The 21,095-nt window shown below is 40.5% G+C and overlaps 1 protein-coding gene across 1 annotated transcript in view; it reads left to right on the top strand.

Moving 5' to 3' along the window:
- The window catches only part of LOC138966274 (uncharacterized), a 41,499-nt gene extending 21,852 nt beyond the window's left edge, over positions 1-19,647 (top strand). The window contains exons 3-4 of the mRNA XM_070338426.1: positions 15,980-16,123; positions 17,872-19,647. Of these exons, the coding sequence (XP_070194527.1) occupies positions 15,980-16,123; positions 17,872-18,689 (962 nt within the window). The 3' untranslated portion in view covers positions 18,690-19,647. The remainder of the gene's footprint in view (positions 1-15,979; positions 16,124-17,871) is intronic.
- The last annotated feature ends 1,448 nt before the right edge of the window (positions 19,648-21,095 follow it).

Here is a 21,095-nt window from a genome sequence, read left to right as displayed (position 1 = left end):
TAGCCTAGTGGTTAGGACATCAGACACGAACATAAAATGTGATCAGTCTTGAGAGAGCAAACCGGATGTTATCCCTGCAAAATTCAAGCGTTGACTGAAGCCCTCAAGGTCATACACGCCGTATAGGTGGGGTTTCGGGTAGCGTTTGCTGTACAGAATTCTGTACATGATTTTCATCCTTGTCTTTTTAACCTCGTAGCCCCGGAAAGTCATAAATAGACCACAGCTTTAAACTTTGAAGAAGACAAAACAAGTCGCGAAAGGCGAAAATACAATATTCAGTCAAGCTGTCGAACTTACAGAATGAAACTGAACGCACTGCATTTTTTCAGCTAGACCGTATACTCGTAGCATCGTCAGTCCACCGCTCGTGGCTAAGGCAGTGAAATTGACTCGGACAAGCCAGAATAGCGCGGTAGTGGTTGCGCTGAGCAGGATAGCACGCTTTTCTGTATCTCTATTCTTTTTAACTTTCTGAGTTTGTTTTTAATCCAAACATATCATATCTGTTTGTTTTTGGAATCAGAAACCGACAAGGAATAAGATGAAATTGTTTTAAAACCGATTTCGGAAATTTAATTTTAATCATAATTTTCATATTTTTAATTTTGAGAGCTTGTTTTTAATCCGAATATAACATATTTATATGTTTTTAGAATCAGAAAATGATGACAAATAAGATGAAATTGTCTTTGGATCGTTTTTAAAAAAAAATTAATTGCAATATTTTAGATTTTTAATGACCAAAGTCATTAATGAATTTTTAGGGCTCCAAGCTGAAATGCAATACCAAAGTCCGGCCTTCGTCGAAGATTGATTGGCCAAACTTTCTATCAATTTCATTTAAAAATGAGGGTGTGACAATGCCGCCTCAACTTTAACACAAAGCCGGATAAGATGTCATCAAAGACATTTATCGAAAAAATGAAAAAAACGTCTGGGGATATCATTTCCAAAAACTCTCATGTGAAATTTCATAAAGATCGGTCCTGTAGTCGCTGGATCACTGAATCGCTCTACACACACACACAGACACACACACACACACACACACACACACACACACACACACACACACACACACACACACACACACACACACACACACACACACACACATACACCACGACCCTCGTCTCGATTCCCCCTATATGTTAAAACATTTAGTCAAAACTTGACTAAATGTAAAAAGAGAGTCACGATTTGCAATAGCTATTAATTTTGTCGAGTAAACGATTCACACACACACACACACACACACACACACACACACACACACACACACACACACGCACACACACACACACGCGCGCGCGCGCACACACACGCACACACAAACACACACAAATACGCACGCTCGTAAACTAGCACACACACACACACACACACACACACACACACACACACACACACACACACACACACACCTCTTTTGAAGTTCTTTACTATAAATTTTAAAATATGACACAACACCCACCAGCGTTACTTATCATGTCGGCTCACGATATGATTTATTGTTTATTTTTTCACTTACAACAAAAGCGCTTTACATGAAACAAGACAGTAAACAATGGCTCGCCCAGTTTTTTAAGGTTAAATGTTGAACGAAGTTAGTATTGCTAAGTGACAAGAAGGTTAGCTTTACGTATGATGTTTTCGACTGAAGATACAAATTCAAGACAGAATATGCGTGTATTATAAGGTTTTGTTTAATTGAAGGGATAATGGTGTGTGTATAATGTGTCTGTCTGTCTTCTCTGTGTGTTTGTCTGTGTGTTTGTCTGTCTGACTATCTGTCTGTCTGTCTGTCTGTCTGCTTGTCTGTTCACGGTTTGTCTGTCTGTCTTTGTGGTTGTTATGAGAGTTCAGTGCAAATGTCTGCGTGCGTGTCTCCTTTATTTACGATGTTTGTGCCGTGTGTGTGTGTGTGTGTGTGTGTGTGTGTGTGTGTGTGTGTGTGTGTGTGTGTGTGTGTGTGTGTGTGTGTGTGTGTGTGAGGGCATGTGTTCTTATCACAAAATGACAGTCATACAAACATGTTTCAACATAGTCATCAATACCGCTACACAGAGGCAAAATTATAATGTTCAAAACAAGATTTGTCAAAGGTGAACATATAAACAAAAATGGCTCTAATTAGTTGAGTTGTTTGCTTCCCTATTTTCAGCCTGTATCTTTTCGTTTCTTTGGGAACAAGGCCTTCGACCCTTTAGAGGGCTGCCTCTTCTTGGCTTAAGGCCAAAAAAAATAAATTGTCTGTTTCTGGTAACATGGCTAAAAAAAAATAGGGTCGGTAGGTCGGGATTTGTTTTTTTTTTTTTTTTTTTTTTTTTTTTTTTTTTTACCCCAAATGTAGACCAATAAAACTAACTTTAAAAATCGCGCAAAGAGACTGGATTCACTATACATAGAGACAAGACACTCAACACATTTACAAATCGTCAGCGGACTTTCGTTTTCACACGTTTTTGTTGTTCATTTTCTCACCCTGTCCTTTACCACCAAAAAAACAAAAAAAACATTTTTGAGTTTGGAAAAAAAACGTTTAGGGTCGGCGCCGAAATTTAGGGTCGGTCGGGTGACCAGAAACAGACAATTTTTTTTTGTTGGCTTAACCCCTTTTCATAGTCCACACACCAACATTCATTCTTGTTCATGTTGCTCCATTTCAAGCCCGGATCACAGGCGGAAGGTATCGTCCACTGGACTACTACTATCACAGAAAGACTATAAGGTACGTCACTCACCTTCGAGTCTTCTGTGTTCCTGGAGTCGCTTCCTGGGGAAAAATATTGTTCAAGACGGTTTGCCTCTTCCTACAGTCTGTGTAAGGTCAAATAAATACAGTTGCATGATTGTTTGAACTATATGCACCTTTAGTTTTCAGCTTCCGTTCGCTGCAGGTTGTTTTTAACCATCATTTGGACGAATCTTCGTTTGCGAGCCGCTAATATCCACTTGGCGGCTAATTATGCATCCGCACCGAATATGCATACCAGCGCTCATTGGTCTAAAACATATGTAAATATTGTGAAGCAAAGGGAAGCTACCCCCGGGAGTTTTCAATTTCGGTATTAGTGAAGAACCGTTTGCCACTTCATTCAAAATGAGGAAAACGTTTCAGTCGACCAATGAAAATAATCATCGAATATCCTGTTATTAACCAATGAGCGCTGGTAAGCATATTCGGTGCGGATGCATAATTAGCCGCCAAGTGGATATTAGCGGCTCGAAAACGAAGATTCGTCCAAATGATGGTTAAAAACAACCTGCAGCGAACGGAAGCTGAAAACTAAAGGTGCATATAGTTCAAACAATCATTCAACTGTATTTATTTGACCTTACACAGACTGTAGGAAGAGGCAAACCGTCTTGAACAATATTTTTCCCCAGGAAGCGACTCCAAGAACACAGAAGACTCGAAGGTGAGTGACGTACCTTGTAGTCTTTCTGTGATAGTAGTAGTCCAGTGGACGATACCTTCCGCCTGTGCCCGGATGTGTAATGTCAATGTATGCTGGTACGAGACATTCTCGTAATGTTCTTAAAGTTCGTAGAATTGTTTTCTCTTACCTACCAAGAACTACAACCGTGTTCTTTCGTTTTCCTTTCCTTTTCTGCACTAAAACAAAGCTTTTATTCCGTTTGTGTTCGCGGCCTATGTTGTGCGATTATACTGCCATCCTGTCGGTGTCAGAGATCAAGAGAAATGCAGTGCTGTCGTCAAGGCGTGTTTGCCCCCCCCTTTGTTACACGGGCGACAACTGTTTGGTACCAAGACTTTTGTGAACTGTATCTGTTGTGCTTGACAGCTCCGTGTTTTAACACGATTATCCAGTTCATTTACATCACTGTTTCTCGTTTTTGTGAATTGTTTTATACTTTTCTGTATTTGTCTTATCTTTTGTTTGCCAGTGTGGATCTGTGCTTTCTCGTTTTAACATGTCTGTCTGTCTGTCTGTCTGTCTGTCTGTCTGTCTCTCTCTCTCTCTCTCTCTCTCTCTCTCTCTCTCTCTCTCTCTCTCTCTCTCTCTCTCTCTCTCTCTCTCTCTCTCTCTGGCAGCAGTGATGTCCACTTGAAAAAGTTAGACTCTCTATCGTCGCTCGGCTAAACTCATCGTAAAGGATAATGCCCCAACAGATATGAAATTAAAAATGCTTAACTTTCTTCCACTGGAAAAGCATCTCAAGTTAAACAAAGCCATTTTCATGCATAAATTGTATTACGGTAAAGTGCCGATTTACATTACATCATTATCTAATAAAGCTACTGACAGATATGGGTCGGTCAACTTGATCCCACCGATTCCACGAATTGACCTTTATAAGACCAGTCTTGCTTTTTCGGGTACATCAGTTTGGAATTCACTTCCATCATCCTTAAAGCACTTAAAGTCATTAAAAAGTTTTAAAAAATGTGTCAAAAAACACTTAATGTCTGAGTAGTTTAACGCGTTTTGATTTACCACACTTAGTATTACGCCAAAGATATGCTGTGCATTGTATATTCTGAACATATTTTTGTTGTACTATTGCTACATGTTCGATTGCTACCAGCTTGTACTTATAATTACTCGCATAGTATGCATTTGATTTTATAAATAACCACATATGTATGCTCTTCATGCCTCATCTTCATCATCATCATCATCATCATCATCATCATCATCATTATCATCGTCATCATCGTCATCTTTATCATCACGTGCTGAAGTTTTCTGACCTTCTTTTCGGCTTTTGTTGGTAATCTTTTTAACTTTTTAATTTTTAATTTTATCATTGTGTGTCTGTGCGTCCCAAGGACAGATTGTAAGAAAAGGCGTAGCCTTAAATCTTAATCCTTGTTAAATAAAGTTCAATTCAATTCAATTCAATTCAATTCAATTCAATTCTCTCTCGCTGTACGTACGTGTGTGCAATTCGCACATTTATTCTTATCGAATTAAACGTCGCGTGCGTATATGATTGTAACCGTCTTCAGCAGAAACAAATATTTTATAACAGGACAAAATCAGTCGCGCACAAAATGTGAGCGCAGTTGCAGGATATCAATGTAAAAACATACTGTACTTTCTTTCTATCGTCATATGAAAACAGAATACAGCATTGTTTCTTCTTGGTAATGGTTTCTTACGCTCTTAAATTGTTCAAACCATAAAACACTTGATTTCTGTCTTACTTCAATATTTGAAACACACATTTCTGCAAAGCTTACATAAAGAAAGAAGCAGAGCAGTGTTCTTCTCCATCTTTTGAGTATGTCGCCTGAAGAGTGCACTACTATGTCGACGTCATGTCTTCGACATTGCATGTTTTGCATCGTCCTTTTTACATTTAGTCAAGTTTTGACTAAATGTTTTAACATAGAGGGGGAATCGAGACGAGGGTCGTGGTGTATGTGTGTGTGTGTGTCTGTCTGTCTGTGCGTGTGTGTGTGTAGAGCGATTCAGACTAAACTACTGGACCGATCTTTATGAAATTTTACATGAGAGTTCCTGGGAATGATATCCCCGGACATTTTTTTTTTCATTTTTTCGATAAATGTCTTTGATGACGTCATATCCGGCTTTTTGTAAATGTTGAGGCGGCACTGTCACACCCTCATTTTTCAATCAAATTGATTGAAATTTTGGCAAAGCAATCTTCGACGAAGGCCGGACTTCGGTATTGCATTTCAGCTTGGTGGCTTAAAAATTAATTGATGTCTTTGGTCATTAAAAATCTGAAAATTGTAATTAAAAAAACTTTTTATAAAACGATCCAAATTTACGTTCATCTTATTCTTCATCATTTTCTGATTCCAAAAACATATAAATATGTTATATTTGAATTAAAAACAAGCTCTGAAAATTAAAAATATAAAAATTATGATCAAAATTAAATTTCCGAAATCGATTTTAAAACAATTTCATCTTATTCCTTGTCGGTTCCTGATTACAAAAACATATAGATATGATATGTTTGGATTAAAAACACGCTCAGAAAGTTAAAAGGAAGAGAGGTACAGAAAAGCGTGCTATGCAGCACAGCGAAACCACTACCGCGCTGAACAGGCTCGTCAGTTTCACTCCGTTTTCCACAGCTTGACTGAATGTAGTAATTTCGCCTTACGCGACTTGTTTTTCTTTCTTTTTTATATTTAGTCAAGTTTTGACTAAATATTTTAACATCGAGGGGGAATCGAAACGAGGGTCGTGGTGTATGTGCGTGTGTCTGTGTGTGTGTCTGTGTGTGTGTGTGTGTAGAGCGATTCAGACTAAACTACTGGACCGATCTTTATGAAATTTGACATGAGTGTTCCTGGGTATGAAATCCCCGAACGTTTTTTTCATTTTTTTGATAAATGTCTTTGATGACGTCATATCCGGCTTTTCGTGAAAGTTGAGGCGGCACTGTCACGCCCTCATTTTTCAACCAAATTGGTTGAAATTTTGGTCAAGTAATCTTCGACGAAGCCCGGACTTCGGTATTGCATTTCAGCTTGGTGGCTTAAAAATTAATTAATGACTTTGGTCATTAAAAATCGGAAAATTGTAAAAAAGAATTAAAATTTATAAAACGATCCAAATTTACGTTTATCTTATTCTCCATCATTTGCTGATTCCAAAAACATATAAATATGTTATATTCAGATTAAAAACAAGCTCTGAAAATTAAATATATAAAAATTATTATCAAAATTAAATTGTCCAAATCAATTTAAAAACACTTTCATCTTATTCCTTGTCGGTTCCTGATTCCAAAAACATATAGATATGATATGTTTGGATTAAAAACACGCTCAGAAAGTTAAAACAAAGAGAGGTACAGAAAAGCGTGCTATCCTTCTTAGCGCAACTACTACCCCGCTCTTCTTGTCAATTTCACTGCCTTTGCCATGAGCGGTGGACTGACGATGCTACGAGTATACGGTCTTGCTGAAAAATGGCATTGCGTTCAGTTTCGTTCTGTGAGTTCGACAGCTACTTGACTAAATATTGTATTTTCGCCTTACGCGACTTGTTTACATTTAGTCAAGTTTTGACTAAATGTTTTAACGTAGAGGGGGGAATCGAGACGAGGGTCGTGGTGTATGTGCGTGTGTGTGTCTGTGTGTGTGTGTGTGTAGAGCGATTCAGACTAAACTACTTGACCGATCTTTATGAAATTTGACATGAGAGTTCCTGGGTATGAAATCCCCGAACGTTTTTTTCATTTTTTTGATAAATGTCTTTGATGACGTCATATCCGGCTTTTCGTGAAAGTTGAGGCGGCACTGTCACGCCCTCATTTTTCAACCAAATTGGTTGAAATTTTGGTCAAATAATCTTCGACGAAGCCCGGACTTCGGTATTGCATTTCAGCTTGGTGGCTTAAAAATTAATTAATGACTTTGGTCATTAAAAATCTGAAAATTGTAAAAAAAAAATACAAATTTATAAAACGATCCAAATTTACGTTCATCTTATTCTCCATCATTTTCTGATTCCAAAAACATATAAATATGTTATATTTGGATTAAAAACAAGCTCTGAAAATTAAATATATAAAAATTATTTTCAAAATTAGATTGTCGAAATCAATTTAAAAACACTTTCATCTTATTCCTTGTCGGTTCCTGATTCCAAAAAGATATAGATATGATATGTTTGGATTAAAAACACGCTCAGAAAGTTAAAACAAAGAGAGGTACAGAAAAGCGTGCTCTCTCCTTCTTAGCGCAACTACTACCCCGCTCTTCTTGTCAATTTCACTGCCTTTGCCATGAGCGGTGGACTGACGATGCTACGAGTATACGGTCTTGCTGAAAAATGGCATATCGTTCAGTTTCATTCTGTGTGTTCGACAGCTATTTGACTAAATGTTGTGTTTTCGCCTTACGCGACTTGTTCTTCTTTTCCCCTGGCCCTTTTATCTTGACGGCACTTTGTCTTTGTGAAGTAAAATCTGTCTAAGTTGTTAGCAAGTGCAAAACACGAAAACAAAACACCAGAGGGATCTATACTTTGGCGTCAGCTTTTCTAATGGGGGTTGGGGTGGGTTCTTTTTCTTACTCAGAGCTTCCATAATCCCTGCTTTTGAATTTCAATTTTAAATGTACATAATTTAGGCCCACATGTCCCTTTGCTGTCACCGTTACTTCTGTTTAAATTGCTACTCATAGGGTGACAGCCAGTGCACTCACGGGAGTAGTTTCATTTCAGGGGATGTCAGAATTGTATTTTGTAATTGGTTGTAAAAAAAAAACCTAACTTTTTTAAATAAAAAAACCAGGTGTTGTTCAACACCACTTCATTTTGATTGACTTCAGAGTCCTTCCCGTGAAAACACTCTCTGAGAGACCGGCACGGTTGGCCTAGTGGTAATTAAGGCGTCTGCCCCGTGATCGGGAGGTCGTGGTTTCGAACCCCGGCCGGGTCATACCTAAGACTTTAAAATTGGCAATCTAGTGGCTGCTCCGCCTGGCGTCTGGCATTATGGGGTTAGTGCTAGGACTGGTTGGTCCGGTGTCAGAATAATGTGACTGGGTGAGACATGAAGCCTGTGCTGCGACTTCTGTCTTGTGTGTGGCGCACGTTATATCAAGCAGCACCGCCCTGATATGGCCCTTCGTGGTCGGCTGGGCGTTAAGCAAACAAACAAGCAAACTATCTGAGAGCTGGCCAGACTTTTCACGGGGTAAGACCTTCCCTCCACTTGGACTCATACCAACAACCAACAGCCTGACTGCTTCCTGTGCAGTGGAAACTTTGTTTGTGAATAAATTGCGCAGATTGGCACCATCCGGTAACTTTTAAGAAATTGGTTCATTAAAAAAATCCCATGTTCTTCATCAAGCATCCAGGCGGTTGATGTTTTGCATGTGTCGAAGAGGAGGGCTGACCTATCCGATGTTAAAGCCTGAGATGGTGATCCGAATCGTTTACACGGAAAGGGCAAGATTATACGCCTTCAGAAAGTGTCACAGCTTGGACACGAGAGCAATGAATTGAAAACAGGTCCTTAGACAAAGGCTTAGTGCATGGCGTTGTATGAAGATGTTGACGATTCGGAGAGGCAGACCTGCTGCTGTCGATGTGTGAAGTATAACAAGTCGCGTGAACGATATCAACACATTGCGTCAATCTGTCGGCCTGAAACACTGAAAACCCGGCATCAGTCATCATCGAGACTAGGAAGGCTTGGGTAGCCAAAACCAGAAAACCGAGACGGGTTGAACTGGTCTCCGTGAAGCGCGTGCACACACACACACACACACACACACACACACACACACACACACACACACACACACACACACACACACACTACCGGAGTACATTTAGTCAAAATGTGATTAAAGGTAACAACTAACTTGATTTCGATAGAATACAGGCATGCGACTTAAAACGGAGAACTCCCATGAACATGGACCATAAGTGAAAACAATTTGTCCATATCTTAAACCAGCCATGACTGATTTGATTATTATTTTCGACGCATCAATTGTGCAATTGTGGAATATTATATCTGCACGAGCCTCAATGTCCTGTCCTGTGGCGTCTGTTTGCTGAAGGCCAAATAGTTCACGTGTCCTACCGTGTGTGTCCCGTAACTGTGCTGACCCTTGTCACCCATCCCTGTCAGCTTTCCGTTTTATGCTTCAAGGGGTCAAGGAGAGGGGCATGAGCGAAAGTACAGCCCGACTAAGGTCAATGGGCGGGGTGGTTAGGTGAGGGGGGTGCAAGAGTTGGAACTGTCAGTTCTGAGCGGTTTCTAACAATACCCTTAAAGACCCCAAAAAATTGTGAGAAAATCAGATATGACAAAGGAGGTCATCTTAAAAGGGGAGTAAAGTTACAAATGTTATGAACAGAAAATCTGAAGAAAAAAACAACGTCTCTGAAAGGGGGGAGGGGGACGGGAGTCTTAAAACAAAGGGGTCTTCAAAAGAGGGTTCGACTGTACCTCCTACATACGGGTTGTGTTGATGAGTCTGTCTTTATGTATTCACTCCGCGTTGTGCTTGTTGTTGTTAGAAGGCATCATTCTCTGTGTCCGACGTGTGACGGGCCAAGGACATCCATTTTAAGCCCCTACATTTCCTGCCCCGCGGGCAATGCATGAACTACTGCGGTCGGTCATTTTAGCTGCTCGAACAGTGGCCGAGGAACAGTCTTCTTCTCTTTATTTTTTTTCTTTAAAGTGTGTGCTGTTCTCGTTGTTGTTTATTTCCTTGTGGTTGTTGTTGTTCTTGTTTTGTTTCCTTTTTCTTTTTCTTATTTGATGGTGCTCGTCCGTCCTTTTGCGGTAACCTTTTTACCTCGATTTTTTATGTCTGTCCATCTGTACATTTTGCTACTGCCAGTGCCCTTTAAATTCATCAGAATTTTAAGTTTTAATCTCTTTTAGTAAATCTTCATACCAGTAATTATGTGCAATAGTGATGGTCTTCCGCCCCCGCCCCCTCCCTCAGCCCCCCCACCGTCTTTTTACAGCGCTCGTTTGTATAAATTTGTCTGACTCAAATCATTGCGGCTTACCCATGCTATTTCTGTATTAAATAATAGCTGCTTCGTGACGCATGTGATGTTGCCTTATTATTTTAATGTACTTCACGGAACAATCACAATTCTCTTCCTTTGGAGATATATATATGTATATAATTTATAATATGCGTCTGTACCCAAACTTGACAAGGAACAAAACAATTCTACCTCGATTTTCAATGGTGTAACAAACAAATGAATTGAAAGTATAATTTCACATTTTTCGAATCCGGGATGTTTCAAGCAGGAACAGAATTCGTCTTTGCCCGTGTGGACGCCTGATTTGCACACTGACTGTTTGCTATGTGACAAGTCCGGGAGTGTTGCTAAATGCGCTGTATAATCGTTACGACTTATCCCCACTAGTCAGCGAGGACCTGTCTTTGGTTTAAACAAGACTTTATTCAAATATGATCGTGACATAAACAATGCATGACATTTAGATTTCTCACTCCAGCATAGTGCTTATTTTAAGCAATCCCAGTGTAAACATAACATTGGTAAGCACGATGGCGGACTAAATCGAAATACTCATTTGAGAATACAAGTAAAAAAGGGGTGACCTGTCTTTCTGTGTCGATTCGTGCAGTCACAACTTCTGCGTGTGCACGTGGCGAATGTTAATCGTTGCTCTCGGCAATCTTGTCAATGTGTGTTTGATTGTGTGTGTGTTTGAGTGTGTGTGTGTGTGTGTGTGTGTGTGTGTGTGTGTGTGTGTGTGTGTGTGTAAAAGAAGGGAGCACATTCTTGTGGTTTCTTTCCTTTGTTGTTTTCTCTTTGCATTCAATCAACATTTGACAAAATGTTTTGACATTGACTGGGAATCAAGACGAGGGTAGTGGTGTGTGTGTGTGTGTGTGTGTGTGTGTGTGTGTGTGTTTGTGTGTGTGTGTGTGTGTGTGTGTGTGTGTGTGTGTCTGTCTGTCTGTCTGGGTGTGTGTGTGTGTGTGTGTCTGTGTTTGTGTGTATGTGAGTTTTAGTTCCTTCGTTTGTTGTGCGGAAAATTCGTACAATCTTCCCTTTCAGAATGTGCCCTTACTTTGGTAACTGCAGAAGCCAACATTGGGAACAGACAATAAAAAAAAAAACCGGGATTTTCTATTGCTGAGCATTTTAAATGGCAGAGTGTCGACTTGGTTGGAGAGAGGGAAAAAATATGAAGAAAAAGTTAACGCCCTATCCATGGGACCAGGAGCTCACGCTGTCATACTGATACAGCAGACACTATAAGATGTTTGGTGGCTTGTTAGCAGACCAGCTTTTTTTTTTCGTCTTTTGTTTCACCTTTATCGACGAAGGCCGAGGCCCCCACCCCCACCCCCCCCCCCCTCACACACACACATTTTGGAAGTGCAAAAAGATCAGCCAGAGGGAGCCTAATTTTTACAATGCAATTCAGGGCCCCAAAGCGCGTCAAAAGTTCAATCGATCGCGTCATAATTAACAATGTGAACGTCAAACGTAAACTTTACGACGCTTTTCTTCCAGTCTAAAAATGCACAAAGCTGCCATCATATTTACAAGGCCAGTCACGTTTTAGCGTGAATCTTTTCTTTTGAGTGTTTCAATTGGCTTTTCGTTGCGCTATGTATGATTGCACAGCTTAGTTGTAAAATGACCATGATTCGTCGCGGTAATTTCCAACATTGATTGGGTCTTTGAGAGTCGAGTGAACGTTTACAGTCGTTGTCCTCGGAAACACGAATCCAAAGCCGCGATCGTTCCATAAATTAAACAAACAGCCTGATTGGCTTTTACTTTGACAATCCACGTCTCACCTGAAGCTCAAGACCATTGGCAACTTGGATTTGTCACATATGAACAGTGTTTTTTGTTACCCAGCTTGTTATGAGTGACAAGTCGTAAAAATGATGACAGTCTTTTTTGTTGCAGTCAAAAAAAAGAACGTCTCAGGCTACTCTGTAAAGCTGATGCTGCAAAAACTTCTGCTGAGCTTTGAATAATTCAAACCGGTCGCCCGTATCTTGTGCCTCATTCAAAGGGATTAAGTCGTTATATCATTGTGGCAGACCAACGGCAGACATTTTGTCAGCCAACATGGCGGGGCCTTGTCGTTTACGTCCCTAAAAATGATGAAGATTTCATGTTGCTTACAACTTCGTAAAAACACCCACAATTTTGTTATTGCTAAAGCTCAGTGTTTATAATACAAATTGGTCGTAAGTTTGTAAAAAGAAATGTTGGGCGTAGTCGGATCCGCAGAAGCAGACACACACACACATTAAATTCTTGGGTCAGTGGGTCATTTGTTATTCTTGTAAAAACTAAGTTGCAGTCTCATTTTAATCCTTTTTATGCTAGCTGTATATTTAGGAAGCCTCTTTGACAAAGATTGTTTTGTCCGCACTGTTTCGCAAAGCCACACTTTTCTAGCTGAAGTGGCATTTTGTTAGTCCCACCCCATGGAAACAATTCGACTGACTTTTACTGAATTTTATATGAATTAATTTCGTTTAAAAGGCGCGTTATCACAGCAAGCAGTCTGGCTGAGGATTTTTGGTGTGTGGCCAAGTATATTTTTGTTTTTAAGTGTAAATACATAGGGGAAGGGCTCCTAATCTGGACCACTTTTTGTTTCATGCAATAACTAGCTTGTTTTCTTGCGAAGAAGTTTCATTTTGTGTTTGGTAGTCCTTCTCTCTTAAGTGAACCGTTAGGCCTAATTAGAGTGCAATAGCTTTGATAGACATTCAGCAAAAATTAAATACAGAAAAAATCACAAATGGTACATATAAGAATGCCCATGTGTGAATGTGTAAGTGGAGCGTATAAGAATGTGTAAGTGGAGCGTGGTCGAATGTCCATGTGTGAATGGGTAAGTTGAGCGTATAAGAATGTCCAGGTGTGCGATGTGTAAGTGAGACATGGATGTGTTCATGTCTGAATGCGTAAGCACAATGCAAGGAATGTCCAGAGAGGTATGTGGGAGGTGTGTTTATAACCTGCCCTGTTATATAGTGCTATATGTCTTATGTTACATCAATGTCTTGTTTGTATTATTGTTATGTACCACGCCTGAATTTCTCTATGAGATAATAAAGTATTCTTATTCTTATTCTTATTCTTATATTAGGCGCCCAGGCTCCTAATATGGACCAGTGAAGCGGCCTTCACGAATCACTGTCAAAAGCCCCCTATACTTCAAAATAACATGATTGTGCATGTCAGACTAATTCAAATATGCTTTAGATTTATCTGTTTCGGGTTGATGAGAGCATTATTTGAAGCACACCAGGAAACTAAAGAAGCTTATCAAAAACAGAGTGAAAATAAGTGAAATTATCAACTTCCACGAAAAGAAGACAATTTGATATATTTTTTTGAAAGCTCGACGGCTAGTTATAGGTTATTTTCAGCAAGCTTCTTAATGAATTAATGAAAATAGCCTTTAGCTTTTTTCTTCGATTTGTTGAAGGTGGTCCATATTACGGGACTCACACATACTTTGAGATTTTGCTATTATTTGTTGTTTGCAGTAGAAACTCGGGGTCAAAACTGCTAAAATGTAACAAATACGGTCTTAGCTGTCATATATAGCAATTTTTGTGTGATAAAAGCTTTGGCTGTGGACAGAAACGAGTCCGTTTAAGGCGTCAAATTTAGAGTGAACGCTGCCAAAAGTGAAAAAAAAGAGAAAAAGCCTAACGGTTTTGAGGTTTGTGTTTCTGCAACTGTTTTGACATGTGCAAGTTATCCAGAGAGGGTGAATACAGCGAATGAAATTGTTTTTAGCGCTCTAGCGCCGTTAGTTTGTCAGATCAAGAGGTGGTCCATATTAGGAGCCGGTCCATATTAGGAGCCCTTCTCCTACTTACACAGTTTACATGTCTATATTCAAGTTAGCTGTATACCCTTCCCCCCCCCCCCCCCCCCCCTGTTTAGCCCCAACTCCTGCCACCCCTCTCTCTTGCACGAAAATGAATTAATGCGAATCCTGCTTGGTATAAAGCTTTCCGTCTTGATCTAGCCTAGCCTGAGATGTCCATTATTCAAAACGATTTTTTGGACAGATTTGTTTGTGTCTGTTTCGTGGTGTTGGTGTGTTCATGGTGCTGTCGTATGGGCCTTGTTTACGAAGGCTTAGCTGATGAAAATTGTTTCGCTGATCCTCCGTGTGTACTCCCCGACCCCCCCCCCCCCCTCCCAAACATGACCCCCTCCCAACTCCCTTCCACTTCTTTCTTCGCCCTTATAACCCTAAAAAAATGTCCCAGTCCCCCCCCCCCCCCCCCTCTCTCTCCTGGTCACCGTCGTGTTCTTGTTCTCCTATCCCTTCCCCTCCTTGACTTGTTTGTTTGTCCAAACCATCCCCTCACCACTCCCAAAAATGCCCCCTCTCCCTCTCTGTCCTCCTTGACCGGTCTGTTTGCCTCATCTACCCCTTCAACTTTCCGAATCGTCCAAGTGTCTCCTCCGAACTATGAAATAAGCCCCCCCCCCCCCCAACAACCCCCAACCCCCTTCACCTTATAACCCTTAAATTATCCCCATGTCCCCTGATTAATGTTTGTCCACAGAACACGCCCGGGTCACCTCACCAAATAAGTGCAACTTGATGAAAGACTTGTAGCGGGCAAAGAAACGTTTCAGTGTCTGGACCAGTGCCTTTGCTTATTTATAGGAGCGGGTGGTTATGAGCTGTCCTTTTGTAATAAATCTCAAAGTAAGCTTAAAAAGAGAAGGGTGTGACGTCTTAAAGTGAAAGGTGATTTAAAAACAAGGGTTGGCTGGTGCAACACTTGTTCAAAACACGAGTGTACGTGGGAGTTGCATCGCATGAACGCAGAAAAAGACGAAGAAGAAGATGAAGAAGAAATTATAACTTAGGATTACAATTAACATTCCTGAATTACTGATACCGCTGTCCTGTTGGCGTTTTCATAGTAAATAAGGCATACAACTCCACGTCACAATTGTCGCAAGCTTTTTCGTGGCGTCATGTCTGACACAAACACCCGTACAAAATGTAGCCTACAACTGTTCTCTTATGTGTCTTTGCTCATAGGCATGGTATATTTTTCACGTTACAATAACTGATCTTTCTTATTTTATTTTTTATTTTACAATATGACTGTTCATCGGTATGTCTATCTATGTAGCTAGCTAGCTAGCCAGCCAGCCAGCCAGCCAGCCAGCCAGCTATCTATCTATCTATCTGTGTTTCTATCTATATCTTTAACTGTCTGTATGTCTGTCTGTCTGTTAGTCGGACCATTTCACTGTCTGTATGCTTGTCTGGCATTCCTGAATGATTAGTCAGTCCGTCTCTCTGTCTGTCGAATACATTTATTTCTATTAGTCTGTGCGTCTGTCTGACTGTCTGCCTGCCGGTCTGTTAATTGTACCCAGTCAGTCTGTCCATTATCCATTCGATCGATCAATCGATCAGTCAGTCAATCAGTATGATCAGTCAGCGAGTCAGTAAGTCAAATCAACCTTGTGTGTTTCAGACGGTAAGGAGTACGACGCCTTCGTCAGCTACAGGTCCGGGTCACGTGACGAGCAGTTCGTGCTGCACGAGCTCTACCCGCAACTAGAGCGCCACCTGGACTTCAAACTCTGCATGCACTTCCGGGACTTCCCGCCTGGCGAGAGTAAGTACTGCACCTGAAAGTTGTGATGAACACCGTTGTATTTAGTGCTTTGAGACAGTGAGGAATAAAATGTCAAAGGCAGTGTTGGACATTTTGTGCTTGTGCTTGTATCTCAAGCCAGAAAATATGAACACCTTTTTATGTAGAGTTTTGAGACGGTGATGACAAAAATGCCAAAAGCAGTATTGCACATTTTAATGTTGTGCTTGTGCTTGTATCTCAAGGCAGAAAAATGTTTCTAATCGATCACGGTTGTAATACAGTCCTGCATGTGTCTTGTATCTTATGTCTTTTGACTATACTGTGGTTTTCCATTTCAGAAATGCTTTTTGTTAATTGATGTTCGTGATCGATAGAAGCTTGCTCATTGATAGAAAATATTGACGTTAAAAAAAAGCGCAGATTTGTTTATTCGTGTGTCGTCAAAGGCATTGAGCATTTAACTTAAAGACCAACGGAAGAGCCGCGCAAGGATTTGTAAAGAAGCATTTCCTTAAGCGACCCGAGAACGCACTCTCTTTTTACATTTAGTCAAGTTTTGACTAAATGTTTTAACATAGAGGGGGAATCCAGACGAGGGTCGAGGTGTATATATATATATATGTGTGTGTGTGTGTGTGTGTGTGTGTGTGTGTGTGTGTGTGTGTGTGTGTGTGTGTGTCTGTGTCTGTGTCTGTGTATGTGTCTGTGTGTATGTGTAGAGCGATTCAGAGAAAACTACTGGACTGATCTTCATGAAAGTTTACATGAGAGTTTCTGAGTTTTTTTGTTTTTTTGTTATTTTTATAAACGTCTTTGATGACGTCATATCCGGCTTTTTGTAAACGTTGAGGCCGCACTGTCACGCCCTCATTTTTCGATCAAATGGATTAAAATTTTGGTCAAGCAATCTTCGACGAAGGCCGGATTTGGGTATTGCATTTCAGCTTGGAGGCTTAAAAATCAATTTAAGAGTTCGGTCATTAAATATTTGAAAATTGTAATTAAAATTATTTTTTTATAAAATGATCCAAAAAGAATTAAATCTTTTTCTTCTTTATTTTCTGATTCCAAAAACATATAAATATGTCATATTTGGATTAAAAACCAGCTCTGAAAATTAAATATATAAAAATTATGATTAACATTAAATTTCCCGACTCGATTTAAAAACAATTTCATCTTCTTCCTTGACCTTGTCGGTTCCTGATTCCAAAAAAAATATAGATATGATATATTTGAATTAAAAACAAGCTCAGAAAGTTAAAAAGAACAGAGATACAGAAATGCGTGCTATCCTGCTCAGCACAACCACTACCGCACTATTCTGGCTAGTCAATTTCACTGCCTTCGCGTTCAGTTTTATTCTGTGAGTACGACAGCTTGACTAAATGTTGTATTTTCGCCTTACGCGACTTGTTTTTTTTATACGAACGTTAAAAAAAGCTTTCGGAAGGGACTAAGTTGTAAAATACTGACCTCTAAAGCAGCAGCGCAGGTTACAGCAATGCTGAAGCAACGATTTGTCTTTTTGTCGCAGATTACTATATAAACTGTCTAAAGTTTTACACAACTATCTCACAGATGACTACAGATATAACCGTCAATAACCAATCAACCTACCAACCTTCATGATTTGTCTGAAACAAGATTATATGCATTCATTTTTTTCCTTTCAACTCAGAAAAGCTTTATGATGCTCCGTTTTAAAACTGAGCCAAAAGTAAACATTTCTTTAATATTTACTTTCGATCTTTTTTTTGTTTCAGCAATCGCAGACAACATCATTCAGGCGATAGAGAACAGTCGACGCACCATCCTGATTCTCTCCCCTGCCTACATTCAGAGCGAGTGGTGTCGCCTCGAGTACCAGAAAGCTCAGCACGAGATGCTCAAACTACGTCACAAAATCATCCCCGTCATGCTGGATGACGTCACACATCTGACGTCAGTGGACCGCAACCTGCAGACTATTCTGGACACGGTGACGTACATCCGCTGGCCCGGGGAGCAGGATTCTAAGAGCAATGACAAGTTCTGGAAGCTTCTGCAGCTCAGCATGCCCAAGAGAAAGAGCGACTACTCTCGCTCGCTGAGCTCCACCGGAAGCTGCTCCAGTGATCGCCCTTTGACGGCGGTGTCGGGTTCCTGTTTCAATAATGTTATCTGCAGCATGTCGGACAGTTTATACCCGCAGCGCAGCCTTTCTATCACCTCCAGCTTTGAAGTTGAGGAGGAGGAAGAAGAGGAGGGGGGAGAGGAGAGAGAAATGCCCTTGCAGAAAAGCAAGAAAGCCGACAGTGTAAGATCCCAGGACAGCGGCCGATACAGTGATAGGTGTCGGACGCGATCGTGTGAGAGTGACAACGACAACAGTGACAGTGGCCGTCTCAGGGACAGAGCGTCTTCGTCTGAGTCAGACCCGGACCCTCCGTGTCGTCTCGGCAATCCGTCCCGACTGTCTCCGATCATCTCCGAGTCGAATCATGTGACTAGTGACGATCACATCGTGGAGATTCGGCAATTTCCGGGTGATAAGGTCAAAGTTACTCCTTGGGTGCCAGCCAGATTCTTCCCTAACAGTTGAGAGAAGGGGTAAGCAAGAGGGAAAGGGGAGAGACAGAGGAAAAATAGAGAGAGAGAGAGAGAGAGAGTGTGTGTGTGTGTGTGTGTGTGTGTGTGTGTGTGTGTGTGTGTGTGTGTGTGTGTGTGTGTGTGTGTGTGCCGTGTGTGCCGGTGATACGTGAACATAATAAACTTCTTACTTCAAAGACATGTAAATATTTCAATCACTGTAACAACGCAGAAAGAGAGAGAGAGAGAGACTGATTGTGTGTGTCAGTGTGTGTGTGTGTCGGCGTATGTGTACGCTCGCTGTTGTTCAATACGTGTATTGAATTGGTAGCAGCGCCAACATCAAGTCTAAAAGGAGTGTTTCTGGTCATCTGTGTACGAGCGTAAACGTCAGTACGGAAACATCTGGATACTTGTCCACGTTAGGTCTGTTTGAGGTGTTTACTTCGTGTGGAGCTCAGTAGGGCTTTTTCCTGCAAACGTCCAGAAAGACAACAAAACGTTATTACGCAGTTTGCCTGATTTGACCATGACTGATACGAGCGTGTTTGCAATGCCAATGTTGTCTTTGTTGTTCGGTCTTTTTTACCTTTTCTTTTTTTCTTTCTTTAATACTTTTTTGAGTTTGTATGTCATTCTACATGGTGTTTTTTATATAAGAATCAAGACGCCTTTTGCCAGGATCCTTTGGTAGGTTTTTAGTGTAATGCTGTTGTTGCTTTCTTCAACTAAAGCTTTGAAAATTGTTGTCCCCAAGTGGTAGTGACCTTAATGAGATATTCTAAAGCAAAAATGATGTTTTAATTGATTTTGGGGGGGTTTCTTGCAATCTTTCTTTCTTCTTCATTTTTGAATTGGTATGAAGGCTTAACAGGTCCTGGCGCAGACTATATATATATATATATATAATATATATCTCCACAAATCTTTGTTGGCATTTACTTGTATAAAATTTGAACAATAAAAATAATGGCAACGTGAACTTGCTGGTGTGTGTGTGTGTGTGTGTTTGCGGGCATGGAAGGTGTGTTGACACTTATTTCTGACGGTATTGCGACTGTTTTTTTTTTTATGGAAATGTGTATTTCTCAAATTGCCCAACTGTGTGGGGGGGGTGGGGGGGGATGTAGTAATAGTTGTACTTGTTCAAAAGTATTTGTAAGTTTTGACGAACAATATGCCTGTTAGCGTATATATAAGTCTATGTGTGCCTTTCTCCCTCCTCAAACTCCACCCCTAACTCTTCACCATCACTCGAAGCAGGTTCAATATGCGCGAAAAACAATATTCACAAACAAAATCTTTCTTTTTTTTCAATTGCTGCAAGACAACACGTGAATATATACATAGTTGAGTTTATACTTTAACATTCCATGCACGCGTGGACACCAAACAAGCTTTGTGAATGAACGTCCTCTTCATTGTTTGCCCCTATTGGGTTCAACGATATGCGCCCCAATTGTACAATACGTCAATGACACATGGCATGCTTCCTCACATCTTAGAAGAAGCAACATCCACAGATAAGACCAAGAAAAAATTCAATGTTTCCAATTCCCCGACCAACCCGAATGTTTCCTACCGTCCCTAGAACTTTTCTTGACCCTTCAAAGCATATTAATTAACAAGAAAAGCAAATGCTTACACACGACACGCCTTCGTTTCCCCCGCCTCTCCATGAACCACCTTACCCCATAGAAGACTCCATACAGACGGACACATATGAATCATAATACTCACAAATAACCCAGGTGAATCAAAAATGAAAAATTTCAATTTTGCAGACTTAAAGGCACAGTGCAGCTCACAGCCTTCGTTTTGCGTTTTTGTTGCAGCTGAGTGCATTTACAGTTCAAAAATCCTCCTATGGTAGTAAAACAAACCCAAAACTACCCAACGACGACATCTGTGAAGCTCGACAGTTTCTTGTTCACGCGAGTGCATACATTAACCTAGTTATTACGTGGTGTTTGGTCGGAGTTCGATTCAACTGAGTCAGTGATTCCGGTCTCCATTTTGTTTTACACAAACTCATGATGACGTCTGACATAGTTTGCTAGTGACGTGTCTTTTTGTGCATGATGTGGTGATCTACTTGATCTAAATTTAGATCCAATTATAGGCCAAGACCAGCCGGGTCCGAGTACGAAATTAATTCGTAAAAATATCGCAGTTCTTGACTCTTTGGGTGCAAGTCAATGAAACTTGGTAGTTCTTCTAGCGGATAGCTGCCTGAGGTATGACTAAAAGCCCCAGGGGCTCCGTGCACCTGGATTTGACAAGTTCAGTACCTTTAACAAGTAAAGTTACTCTTCCACGACATCCAGGGGACACATCGCATGATTTCCGGCAAATAAAAAGACACATGCGCATGTGTAAATATAAAAAATAATCTAAAACAAAGTTGCCGACTTTCTTG

The sequence above is a fragment of the Littorina saxatilis genome, linkage group LG5 (genome assembly GCF_037325665.1).
Source record: "Littorina saxatilis isolate snail1 linkage group LG5, US_GU_Lsax_2.0, whole genome shotgun sequence".
Classification (NCBI taxonomy): Eukaryota; Metazoa; Mollusca; class Gastropoda; order Littorinimorpha; family Littorinidae; genus Littorina; species Littorina saxatilis.
Note: the sequence above shows the minus strand (reverse complement) of the source record. Positions and strands in the feature narration are given on the sequence as shown.